Below are 12592 nucleotides of genomic sequence, written 5' to 3' on the forward strand. Positions count from 1 at the left end.
AAGGTCAAAACGACCTTACAATGAAAATATCTTCACTCAATGTCAATAATTTTAAGGGTTGTTCTGAAGCTTGTTCTGGAAGCCTTTGTGCTCTTGGTGGCACACCATGACATTAGCCTAATTTTGTGCTGAGTCACATACCATGCTATACTATGTCTCATTATAGGTAAGCCATAATAAGCTTCAAAGCTATTTAAGTACCATCAGCGAAAAGAATTTAGAACTGATAATAGTGTATCTAATACCTCAACTTGTTTTGTACCTTGGGGCAAAGCAGATGCTATGTGGTAAGAGTGGTTGAATGACTTATGCTAACAGAAGAAGTACCAAACACCATAAAACTGGCCTTGAATGGACCCTCAGAAAAAATACATGGGCTCTGGTGCTGAAGATCTAAAAGGTGGAAGAGAAGTCAGCTGGATCTGGAAAGGAGGCCTTATAGTCATCTATTTCACCCTCTTGGAGAACAGAAGAACAAGAAATAGCCTCACAATAGTCGGAGACTTTTTTTATTTTTTAGTTCACATAGTGACCAAGTGGCAGAGGTGAAATGTTAATTCAATCCTTTTCAGTTTTCTCTGAAAAGAGCTAGACCATTGAGGATTTTGTGTAGTGGCTAATGACAGGGATTTGAAAACCTGGAGGAGAATATCGGGTATCTCTACTATCTATTCCACAGTTCTCTTTTTTTTTTTTTTCCATGTAATGTGTACTCCTTCTCTTCTAGGATCTTTAGTCTAAGTTTTCAGGAGAAAGATGAGAGGAGAACACCACAGGGCCTGCAAAGATTGGAAGGGCTTAAATACTGTGGGAGAAAATGTCCTATTTTTAACACAGGATCATGATGAAACAAAAGCCTGTGAGGAGCCCAGATTTGGAGATGAGTGAGTGTCTCACCTCTCGCAGGCCTGAGTCACCTGGTCTATTATGCCTGTATTCTAAAATTATTTAACTGATAAAGATGGTCGACACCCTTTCAGAAGAGACTACTGATATGTAGATATCCCGAATCTTATACCGGTAAAGTCCATTCTCCATATAGAAAGTCCTCACTGAACTTGTAGGACTTACAGTATCTTTATGTTCTCTACAGACTGATATGCTTCTTCATTTTGCTCATTCCAAGAAGATAAGTACCTCTTTTAGGTGGTCCAATCATTTTGGTCTTTAAAATCATTCCCAAACATTTATCTGCATGCTTTGTAACTCAATCATTTCCTATCTTGGCCCTGTTTCCTCCTACTCTGAAAGACTCAGAAAAGGGAAACCAGAAGAACTGAAAATTAATGAATCTCTTTCTTACAATTAACACTTTATAAGTCAACTTAAAATTGCTGTGCTTAGAGACCTGTCTTCTAATCTTTATTTCTTACTATTCCAATGTTTCTGCCCCATTTCAAAATATAGCTGATCTTCTAAATGTACATCTTCTAAAAGTACTTTTCATCCCTCTTCCTAAATTTCAGGTCTGGCATCCTAAAATAGGCACTTCAGTTATTTCTTTGCTATTATTACTTTTTAAAGCTTTTTCCTTATAACTATTTGATGCCTGACAGGTATTAGGTTATTCAAAATGCTGAACAGAACTACCTTAAATACTGTACTAATTGAGAAAGAAGCCACCCAGTTTGCAGAGAGCCGTGAAGTGGCCTCTGATGAAAAGGCAGGAATTTAAGTGAGTCACCACTTGCCTGCCTCCTCTAACGTGTTCTTTCATACATCACTATTAAGTAAGCATGGCTGACCTGGAGCTCTCCGTCCCTGTCCTCTTCAAGCTGTTGGGGTTGCGGATGAGTTTGTCCAACATGTTGACAATCTGCCCAAATTTAGGCCTGTCGCTTCTCTCCTTCTGCCAGCAGTCTAGCATCAGCTGGTGGAGTGCAATGGGGCAGTCCATTGGAGGGGGTAACCGATAGCCTTCCTCAATGGCTTTAATCACCTATGGAAGACAACAGGATCGTACGTTAAGCTGCCAGGCAAAGCTGCTGTTCAAGGTTCACCCTTCTGACTGGCATGTTTCTTGTGCATGAAGCTGCCAGCAAGCTGGAGCCTGGGAACAGCTCCAACTCCTTCACATGAGCCAAAGCTAGACCTGAGTATCACTGGCAACAGGAGAGGGAAGCCAGCTGTTGCTATGAGATGTACTCTAAAGGGAAGACGCATCAATCACCAATGTTCCCAAGTGGCTAGAGCCCAATCAGATCTGCAATGTGGTGTCAGTTTTGGTGATGGCCCTCAGAGATCACATGGCCCTGCCCCCTGCCTCCAGTCCCCTGCCCCGCTCCATTCTGCTCTTCAACATTAGCACACCTAAACACTCTTAGCAAAAGAGACTCTGACATAGTGCTAAAGACCTCCCTTGGGAAGCAATTAATAGCTGTCTCCAAAATGGAATTTTCTTTGCATCCTTTTAAGCCCCCATCCTCTTACATAGACAGCTAGTGGCTCAACACCGGAGTCCAAGTCCAGATGCCCAGCCATTTTTTCTTTTGGATTATTTTACCCCTAGACACCAATTCTGAATTTCTTTCTTAGTCTCAGTTGGCTGTCAGTCGACCCTGTTAAAGGTGTTAGTAAGTAGATTTTTTTTTAAAAAGTAAAAAACAATTTAAAAAATTCCTTCTTTTGGGGCATTTACATTTTGAAGGAGACCCTCTCACATCTAAGGAAGGAAGCTACAATGGTAGATGATAATTGTCTTATTGGCCAAGACCATCGAAAGTGCCCAGAGCAGTCTACTTGCCTAGTAAGTCATCAATAACTCATTCAACAGTCTCTTTGCTAATTCTAATTTTTCTCATCTGTCTTCACAGGCATTAAATTATTTTCTTATAGACTTTTCCCTAACATCCTCCCCCGACTTTGGGGTATAAATTCCAATAAAGTAATATGGTAGGACATACCAAATTTATAGAGAACTACTTCACAGCTTTTTGGCTACTCATTATCTTTGTTTATGGATATCCTCTGAGATTCTGGAGGTGCTTTTATTTGTTTGGGAGTCTAAAAATTTTATTTGCTTTAAATCACTCCATTTATTTTTCTTTCTATCAACATGATAGCTGCCAGGGAAATAACCAGTGGTTGAGCCATCCCAATGACTTCATTGGACTCACCCTGTGGTGGGTCTATTGACTGCTCAGAAATTGGCCTTCGACAGAAAACAGTCTGTTGGGTCCAGTGTCTTTGGATTAGTATGACTGTGGTCTTCTTAATAAGAGCACTGTTTCAGTTTAACAAATCATCTTGTGATTTATTGAGCCCTCTGATCCTTTTTCTCCTATGTATTTTGCCAATATCATGTATCAGTATCACCTACTTTTCTTTGTAAAGCAGACTTCTCTATTCTGTCTTATTGAACCTTATTCTATTTGTTTCTAGCAATTACACTACGTCAGTTTGATCACCTGGGTTTCTTTTATCTTTCCAGGTGCATGGTGTTGACTCTAGACTTGATGAGAACATTTTGCACTGAATTGAGGAGAATGAAAGCAGTATTGGGCTGACGCCAGGGGAACATAAATTGTTATAACCCCTCAGACTGATTAATGCTCTTTCATAAGCTCCCTATCCACTGCCAGCTTGGAAGATGGCTCATAGGTTAGCAAAGCATATTTTCTCAGTTTACTACTAAATATTTTGGGGGGCAGAGGATTAAACCAAACAAAAAACTTGCTAAGTTTGACATATTTTCAACAGTTACTTTCACTCCATTTACTATATGCCAAATTAATTCTACACATCAAAATAATTCTCTAGATACACTTCCTATTGATTCCTGTTCTACATAGAATCCAACACAGAGACAAATAATAGATCAATATTATTTGTGAGCAAGAAATGGCTTCAGATGCCTTTTCATGGATAAAGCCAGAGAACTGAAAGTTCAAAACAAAAGAACTGTTTTAATGTATATGTATATAGAAACTGCCAAAATTACAGATCTGAACATATTTAGGGTGGAAAAACTGACATCTTTAGATTCTCTGTTCTTACGAACATTTGGTCATAACTTCAGTAAAGAAAAATAAAGCCTAAGTATCAAATAATTACAGTAACTACATTTACTATTTGCTCATTTAGGTTTTTTGTCTTTGTGCCTCTGAGAGTCTCTAACCTGAATCCAAACGTGGCTACAAGAAGCTACTAGAAGCTGTCTGCATAACACAATCATATAAGCAATAGATTACATGCTATTCACACCTCCATAGTCTTTTTCCAGCCTGTAATTACTATGACTTAGGCTAGCTGCTTTCTTCCTACCTGCTATGAATCTTCTGTTATAATTCACAGATAATACAATGTGAACACTACCATTCCCCTTAATCTGGCTGCTCAGGATAGAGAATTCTTTTTGCCCCACCAGACACGGAGTGCATCATTTTCTCTATTGCTCCAAACATTCTTTAATTGATAAGGCAGCCTGCATGCTATTTCTTAAGTGCACCTGGCTGTAACCGTCAAGGCTGCGCAACTTCCTGTTGTTGGAGGAAGACAAAGCAGATGGATAGGTAACATTCCACCACAAAGATAATTTTTGAAAAGAAGTTTCCAAAATATAATTCAAACTGATAAACTGAATACCTTATATTTGTAAACCCTCTCTGATAATGGCCTACCACATACATAAAAAAATTAGGCAAGTTCAAAAAGTATAGGTAGCCATTTAATTTTAATACGATTCCCAATCTTTCCAGCACTAACGTAAACTTTTCCAGGATTAGCTAAAACGTGTTCCAGGAAGACCCCTTGATCTAGGGCTTTCATTTACTTTTTTTTTTTTTTCTTTCTTTCTCACTGGAGATGTTTGTAATTAAATTCTATTACTCTGGAATCTTATTAGTGTCATTATTGAATCCTTTTCTGAAATTGCAGTCATCGTGGATACTCCCTTACAAAGTAGTCCAGATGGTACATTTAAAGGGATGTGCATAATTTACCAAGGGTCATTGAGTGAAGCTTTATTTTAGAGTCCTCAAGGGGCGAGCTCTAATTACAATTATGCCAGCTTTAAAATATTCACTAGTTTTCTTTCAATAAACCTTTCATGTCTGTTTTATCATACGTGAAATTTATTTTTTCATAATCTTTGCATTTTCTTAAAATTCAGTTTCATTTTGTTTTACTTTGGTTTTGAAAGTTCACCAAGTAAAAATACCATCTCATATTTTTTATCTATGCATCTATGTGTGTATCTATCTCCCATACTGTACCATGTAGGCCATTTAATTCTTGTCCTTGAAATCAATAGTCGTTGGTTATAATGTTGAACTAGCTTGCTAGATATATCTGTATTAAGAAATTTGAGTTTAATGTATCATTTCAAATCCCGTGCTCACTCCATCATACAGTAATGCAGAACTTCCTGAATCTCAATGTGAAAAAATATATTTCAGAACATAGAGACTTACATCTTGATTGGACATATCCCAGTAGGGCCTCTCCCCGTACGACATCACTTCCCACATAACGATTCCATAGCTCCATACATCACTTGCTGATGTGAATTTACGATAGGCAATTGCTTCTGGCGCAGTCCACCGGATAGGAATCTTGCCACCCTGTGAACATTTGAGCCATAAGTTATTCCTTAAGTACATCACTGATGTGCCATTTTAGATTCTGAATGTAGTTCCTGCTAGCCAAGCAGGACAACAGCATTCTTGAGATAGCTCTCAAAACAAAAGACACTTGTTCATTTTAACGCAAGTCTTCCAGGTTAAGACAGTTCTCCTATGTTTTCTTTACTCACCGGGAAGTGACTAAGTAATCTAATTATGTTTTTAAAACCTACCTATTATCTGAGCTCTGCTTAAGGCAATATTCTAGAAAAAAAGAAATCTCAGGTTTTACAAAATACATGTTATCCACGGGGTATCAGTGATATGTAGCTGACATTTGTTTGATTTTTTTTGTTGGATTCTTTCACCCGGGAGCACAAAGGAAGGCAATGCTTAATACTGCTTCAAAAATCATGAATGAAGGAATTTAAATATGAACATTTCTATCCAACACAAGTCCACCTCCCCTTATACAGCATGAGAAATATGCCCAATAGCTAGGGGATGATATGATAAATAGGTCTTTAGAGAAAGCCAGATAATACCAGACACTAGAGCTATTACTGACTTTAATGGAGTAAGGACAGGATTTTAGTTGTTATTAAATTAAAAAAAAAAAAAAAAAAGACTTGTAAAATGGTAAAGCAAGTGAATATTACCCAGGAAAAGTTTCAAAATGCACCTTTTTTTTTTTTTTTTGCCTCAAATGTCTTGTTTGTTTATGCTTATGTTTAAGGTATTTTCAGTCAGGTTTTCAATGTCCTAGGGTTCCACCTGGGGAAATTAATTCAAGTCTAATTCAGACCCTTGAGGTATCCCCAGGGCCATCATTTAAAAGTTTTCTTCGCTTTATTAGGTAGGGCTAGGAAACAGGACAATAAATTGTACTGGAAATTGCTTTGATACATTGCAGTGAACTCTGAAAACCCAGTGTATTGCATTCATCCTTGTTACACACAGGACACTTGTACTGCATTCCCCCCTGCTTAAATATTTGTCTAAGGTTTTATCTATGTAAATGTATCATTCTAGAAGCCTCCTTTAACTTTTCTTTCTCCAACGACTGGGAAAAAATAAAAGATCTTCAACATTCACAAAGATGTATTCTTTTCTAAATGAATGGACTTGGAATTCAAAAGAGGACAAGCATAAGAATCAGAATTGGAGCCAAAGAAATAGAATACTATACCCCCTGATCCCCCCGACAAAATAAAAGGCTCAGCCAGCCAACCAACCAAACAACAACAAAAAACCCCCATTGCTTGGGATTGCAGATGCAAAATGAGGAGTGCTAAAAGGGGAAAATGGCTGGTAACTGTCAGCTTCGTGTTGATTTTAACAGTGTCAGTGTTAATGGCCAATAACTGTTTTATGATTCTGTGTTTATTCCATTAGTATTTTATATTCAGATAGTGGAGCTAAGATAGCACAGCCATTAACTGTGTACTTAAAACTCTTAACTGTGTCTTAATCCCCGCTTATCTAGCAGTGGTAAAATGAAGGCCATTAGATACTAGAAAACCTTGCATGGTATAAATGTTTTATAAATCCTGTATATACATTCTGAGATTTGGTAGCCAACCAACTAGAAGCATTGCTTTGTCTCATTTAGAATAAGGATTTTTTTAAAGAATAGAAAAAAGGCAAATACAAAATCTAAAACAAAAACAAAAAAAAAGGAAAAGATTTGGGAAGACAGCAGGCAAGTACAAGTGCAAAAAAATAAATAAGCAAAGCTACCTCTTAATTTTCTCAGTAATTGATCATTTGTTGTATAAACTGATCCTTAATGCTTGCTTCTCAGTTAGCTCATTTTTATTTAAGACACCGCCTTATTGTTCATTAACACTTTCTCCCCACTGCCCCCCAAAAAAAACACAGAGGGAAAGATAATTCATTTTGCTTCTAGTTTGTGGCTGTTAATATTGTCATACATCTAGGGTCAGCTTTGAAATCCCTCTTTTCTTGGAAACATGGTTTAAAAACGGACGCAGGAATATGAGGAGGCTTCGAGGCATGAGAAAACTTAAGAAACAAAAGAATTACAAAGGGCTTCAATCTCAAAGTGAGAAGAGAGGAACAGTTTCACCAGAGTGAAAGCCAAGATGTCACCAATCTTTCTTACCCTGGTAGTGTAAGCTGCTTCCGGATCATCCTCAAGCACTCGGGACATGCCAAAATCAGACACTTTGCAGACCAAGTTGCTGTTCACCAGGATGTTCCGTGCAGCCAGATCACGATGCACATAGCTCATATCAGATAAATACTTCATCCCAGACCCAATGCCACGAAGCATGCCCACCAGCTGAATGACTGTAAATCTGCCATCATTTTTCTGCATAGAAAAGGAGTGAGGAACAATCCCATTACCATTAGGCCAAATTAATTCTCACCAAGCATTTATTACTTGGATCTTTTTGGATATCTGTATCCGGTATGCAGTGAAACTCAACATGATTTCCAGGCCCTTCTGACCAAAGTCGCTAATTCAGTAGCAGACTGGACCCTAGGAGCTGGGTTTGCTTCCTGTGACAGATGGAAATTATCCAACTGTAATGAATCTATGGCTCAAATAGCTCCACATTACAGGAATAAATCAAAAACTACCCTCGTTGAACATGGATTATTTAATAGCCTTAAAAATCACATCATTCTCGATTTCTCCTCTTCTTTCTTTGCCCCATTTAAAAAAAAATCCACGAATACCACCGAACAGAATGAATACAAGGACTCTGTTAGGAGTCTTCCAAATACCAACATTCTTGGGTTTAATATAAAGTAGTCACATACCCTGAGGAATGCATCCAAGGAGCCATTCTCCATGTACTCTGTTATGATCATTACTGGTTTACCTAGAGTTTTCAGAAAGAAAAACACAAACCTTTGATGAGCACTGCAGTTAATGAGATAAAAATGGGCTGTGCACAATTTTACTGCCAAGACACCTGTCTTGTGTGATCTAATTTAATTAAAACAAGCCAAGCTTATGCCTCAGCTGTGGGGAGCTAGGAATGAAATATTAAAAGGACGAGTAGGTTTAAATTCCATCTGGATAGTTAACCCTTTGGGTGGCTTGTTGACAAGGTCTTTAACTAAAGTGGCCTCTCGTATCCAGGGAGCAACATGAATGGATAATTGCTCTCTCAAGCAAAAGGGGAAAATGATAAATGGGAGGGCCTGTTTCAATGCAAAAATAATCTTCAGGATAATTAATTTATTTTGTCCCCAGAAGAGCCACTTGTAAGAAGCTAAGGACATCAATAGGCAGATCAACTTCTTTTCTTTATTTAGAGAAATCCGTGTTTCAGGGAGCAGTGGCTATGTTGAATCCTTCCTTATCCAGACACATCTTAAAACCAGGTATGCAGCCGGGTTCAGTAGCTCACGCCTGTAATCCCAGCACTTCGGGAGGCCAAGGCTGGAGGATCGTCTGAGGTCAGGAGTTCGAGACCAGCCTGGCCAACATGGTGAAACCCCGTTTCTACTAAAAATACAAAAAAAAAAAAATAGCTGGGCGTGGTGGCAGGAGACTGTAATGCCGCTACTCAGGAGGCTGAGGCAGGAGAATTGCTTGAACCTGGGAGGCGGAGGTTGCAGTGAGCCAAGATGGCGTCAATACACTCCAGCCTGGGCAACGATACCAAGACTCTGTCTCAAACAACAACAGCAACAACAACAAACAAACAAGCATGCAACTTCTCTCCACTGTCTTGCTCAGCTCAGGGGCTCTGTCCTTTCTCTTCACTTTCCCTAGCTATGAATAAACTTGCTTTGGTCTGATTCTTTAAACTGCCTACCTCAAAAAACAAACAAACAAAAAAACCCAGAACAGTCAAAGGAAAGGTTCAGTAAATTATTTCATCTGAGACAGGAATTTAAATTCAGTACTAGAACATCCTGGTTCCCCCTATTCCGCAAAGAAATAAAAATGATTTTAAGCTCTGAGCAGAATGAGGTGGAAACAAGATTTTCACTGAACTCTTTCTGAGGACTTTAGGACATAAGAATCATTCTTTACTTTCCTGCACAGGCAATGAGCTCAAGGTCTGAAATTCCTTCTTTCTAAAGGGTATTATTGCGGAGTGGAGGGTGGGAATCATGAATTTTTTTTTTTTTCCTAAGAGAAGGATAAAACAGGTCCCTAAAATATTCCTTTGGGAGAAAATGAAATGTCAGTTTGATACACCAAAAAATATTCACGCTGGCAGGGCACAGTGGCTCACATCTGTAATTCCAGAACTTTGGGAGGCTGAGGCAGGTGGGTCACTTGAGGCAAGGAGTTTGAGACCAGCCTGGCCAACGTGGTGAAACCCCGTCTCTACTAAAAATACAAAAATTAGCCGGGTGCAGTGGCACACACCTGTAGTCCCAGCTACTCGGGAGGCTGAGACAGGAGAATCACTTGGGCCCAGGAGGCGGAGGTTGCAGTGAGCCAAGATCGTGCCACTGCACTCAAGCCTGGGTGACAGAGAGAGATTCTAAAAAAAATAAAAATTAAAATTAAAAAATCACACTTTTTATTGCTGCATTTGCTGATTATTTAGACTTCAGTCTAGAAAAATGGGCTAAAATATTTCACCGCTGAAAAGCACCCACGATTATTCTAACGAAATGTATTTTCCACCCAGTGATTCCATCAGCTTATAATTTCTGGCATATAAGGAATGGGGAAATTTTTCACTTTAGGGGCAAAAGTGTTGAAGAGTGGGTTTTTAATTCCATGAAGTCCAATATATCAATTTGTGATATTTCTTGATTCCTTGAGTTTTTGATGTTGTGTCTAAGAAATCACTCAGAGGCAAACACTTTTGTATTAGAAAATAGTACCATGGACATGTTATTTTCAAGTGAGGAAAGAAGGCTGGTAGAAAAAGTGGGAATCTTGGTGTAGACCAAAGGTGAATAAAACCACTTTTAAGTCTTTTCTCTTTGCCGGCAGGGGTGTGCTTGCCGATCCTCTATCAATATAAATAGGAAATGCTTCGTTGTCAGATTCATTTACCCTCTACATGTGTGACCACGGTTTTCTACTTAAAAAAAAAAAAAAAAAAAGAAAGAAAGAATTTTTTTTTTTTTTTTTAAGAGACAGAGTCTGGCTCTGTGGTCCAAGCTAGAGTGCAGTGACATGATCATAGCTCACTGCAGCCTTGAACTCCTGGGCTCAAGGGCTCCTCCTGCCACAGCCTCTTGAGTAGCTGGGATTCCAGGCGCTAGTCACCGAGTTCAGCTTGTGACCATAGTCCTCTGACGGAACAAATGTGCCTAAATGAGTTTTAATCAACCTGCCTCAATCAAAAGATACTTTGTCAACTAATGAGAAAGGGCAGCCTCTCATGGCTGTGCATTAACACCTCCTTGCATTTCACCAGATCCCTCTGGAGCTGTGGAGACTACAGGAGAGGATCCAAAAGCTAGGGTCATGCGGCGAATTTATGGTCCTCCTGCCAATTTCAAAAGCTACTCAAGTAACTGCTGGTAATGAATTCACACGCTTCCACTCTACCCTTTCACCCTCACACCTCCCTAGTCCGACTCTTGGCACCATCTTCACAATTTTTCTGCATTCCTTTTTCTGTTTATTAAAAGTATCCATTTGTCAGAACCTTTATGAGCTCTACAAGAGAAATAAAGACGAATGTCTCCATAAGCAGAGGGGCTTATAAAATAGGCCTGGGCTGGGCTCTTGGATAGAGGAGTCTCCTTCCCTCCACTAGGCAGGGATGCAGTGGGGAGGAGAGGGGTGGGGGAAGGGAATAGCTTCTCCAGTAGAAATTTTAAATCATTTTAACTCAGTGACAACTGCATTATGCAAATGCATCCAGTCGTTTATAACAGTTACAGCTGTAATAGCTACGCGTTTTAGAGGCGCGGTGGGACTTTAATACAAAGATCCCCTGTTTCTTCTCTCTTCTGCAGAGGTGCTAGGAAAATCACTGTCTGCGACAGGAAAAACACCCTAAGCTGAACAGAGCCTCCTTTTTAGAAAACGGACCTGCAAAAGTATTTAAAGGGAATGTTATCTTTTAATTAAAGTAGTGAAGGACTCTGGGCGGCCCTGAAGGCCACAGGCAACAGAAAAATATCCTTCCTGTAAAACTAATCTCAAAAAGCAAATAGAGCTATTCTATGCTAATTATAGCCTTCACCTCAGGCAGAAAATTATATATCCTTCGCATCAAGGTTCCTTTTTGTTTTTTTTTTGTTGTTGTTTGGTTTTTTTTTGGAAAGATTCTGAAGATGGGGAAAGATGTACCTACTTCTTAAGACATAATAGCACCATTGAACACACATGAGGTTTTTTTCTGAAAAAATTTGCTATTGTGCTAACCACCCAAAATATTCTATTTCATCCCCAAAGTAACCTTATAAGGCAAATGCTCTTTTTACCTCCATTTTACAGATGAGAAAACTGAAACAGAAAGATTGAGCAAGCAGTCCAAGGTCACAAGCTTTAGTAGCAGCAGAGCTGGTATGCGGTCGTTTGTCCCCAGTCCAGTGGTTCTCAAAGTGCGATTCCCATACTAGCAGCACTGGCTTCACCTGTGGTGAGCTCTCTAGCCCTCCAAACTTATGGGCCGCACACCACCTGCTGAATCAAACCTCTGAGGAAGAGGCCCAAGAAACTGTCCTAACAAGCTTTCCAGAAGATTCTCACTTATGTTTGAGGACCTCTGAACTGAATAGTGTATACTTTCGCTCCCATTTTAGTTAACCACCTCATTTCTTCTTCCTAAGGATTTTGTACTTTGTGTCCTACTAGCCACCTGCCCCAGGCCTAACGTCTCATTTTTTCTTTTCTTTTTCCTTTTCTTTCTTTCTTTCTTTTTTTAAGTAGAGACAGGTTTCTATTAAAAAATAGGTTCAGGTGCCTCTGTCACCTGGACTGGGGTGCAATGGCACTATCATAGCTCACTAGGAATGATATGGACAGGAGGCAGGGAAATACTGGGTAGAAAACGGTGGTTGCATGCAAAGGCCCCACCTTCAACCCTGCAAACCATGGGCGTTCGGTTGGCACAGCTGAACTCCAG

At 39.4% G+C, this 12592-nt stretch overlaps 1 protein-coding gene across 2 annotated transcripts in view; it reads right to left on the reverse strand.

Annotated features, from left to right (window-relative positions):
- The window catches only part of EPHA4 (EPH receptor A4), a 155048-nt gene that overhangs the window by 10123 nt on the left and 132333 nt on the right, over positions 1-12592 (reverse strand). For both annotated transcript variants that reach the window (XM_003907996.3, XM_009183166.3), the window contains exons 12-15: positions 8352-8413; positions 7687-7896; positions 5412-5561; positions 1746-1939 (exon numbers count right to left, since the gene is read on the reverse strand). In XM_003907996.3, coding sequence (XP_003908045.1) covers positions 1746-1939; positions 5412-5561; positions 7687-7896; positions 8352-8413 — 616 coding nt within the window. The remainder of the gene's footprint in view (positions 1-1745; positions 1940-5411; positions 5562-7686; positions 7897-8351; positions 8414-12592) is intronic.

This window comes from Papio anubis, chromosome 10 (genome assembly GCF_008728515.1).
Source record: "Papio anubis isolate 15944 chromosome 10, Panubis1.0, whole genome shotgun sequence".
NCBI lineage: Eukaryota > Metazoa > Chordata > Mammalia > Primates > Cercopithecidae > Papio > Papio anubis.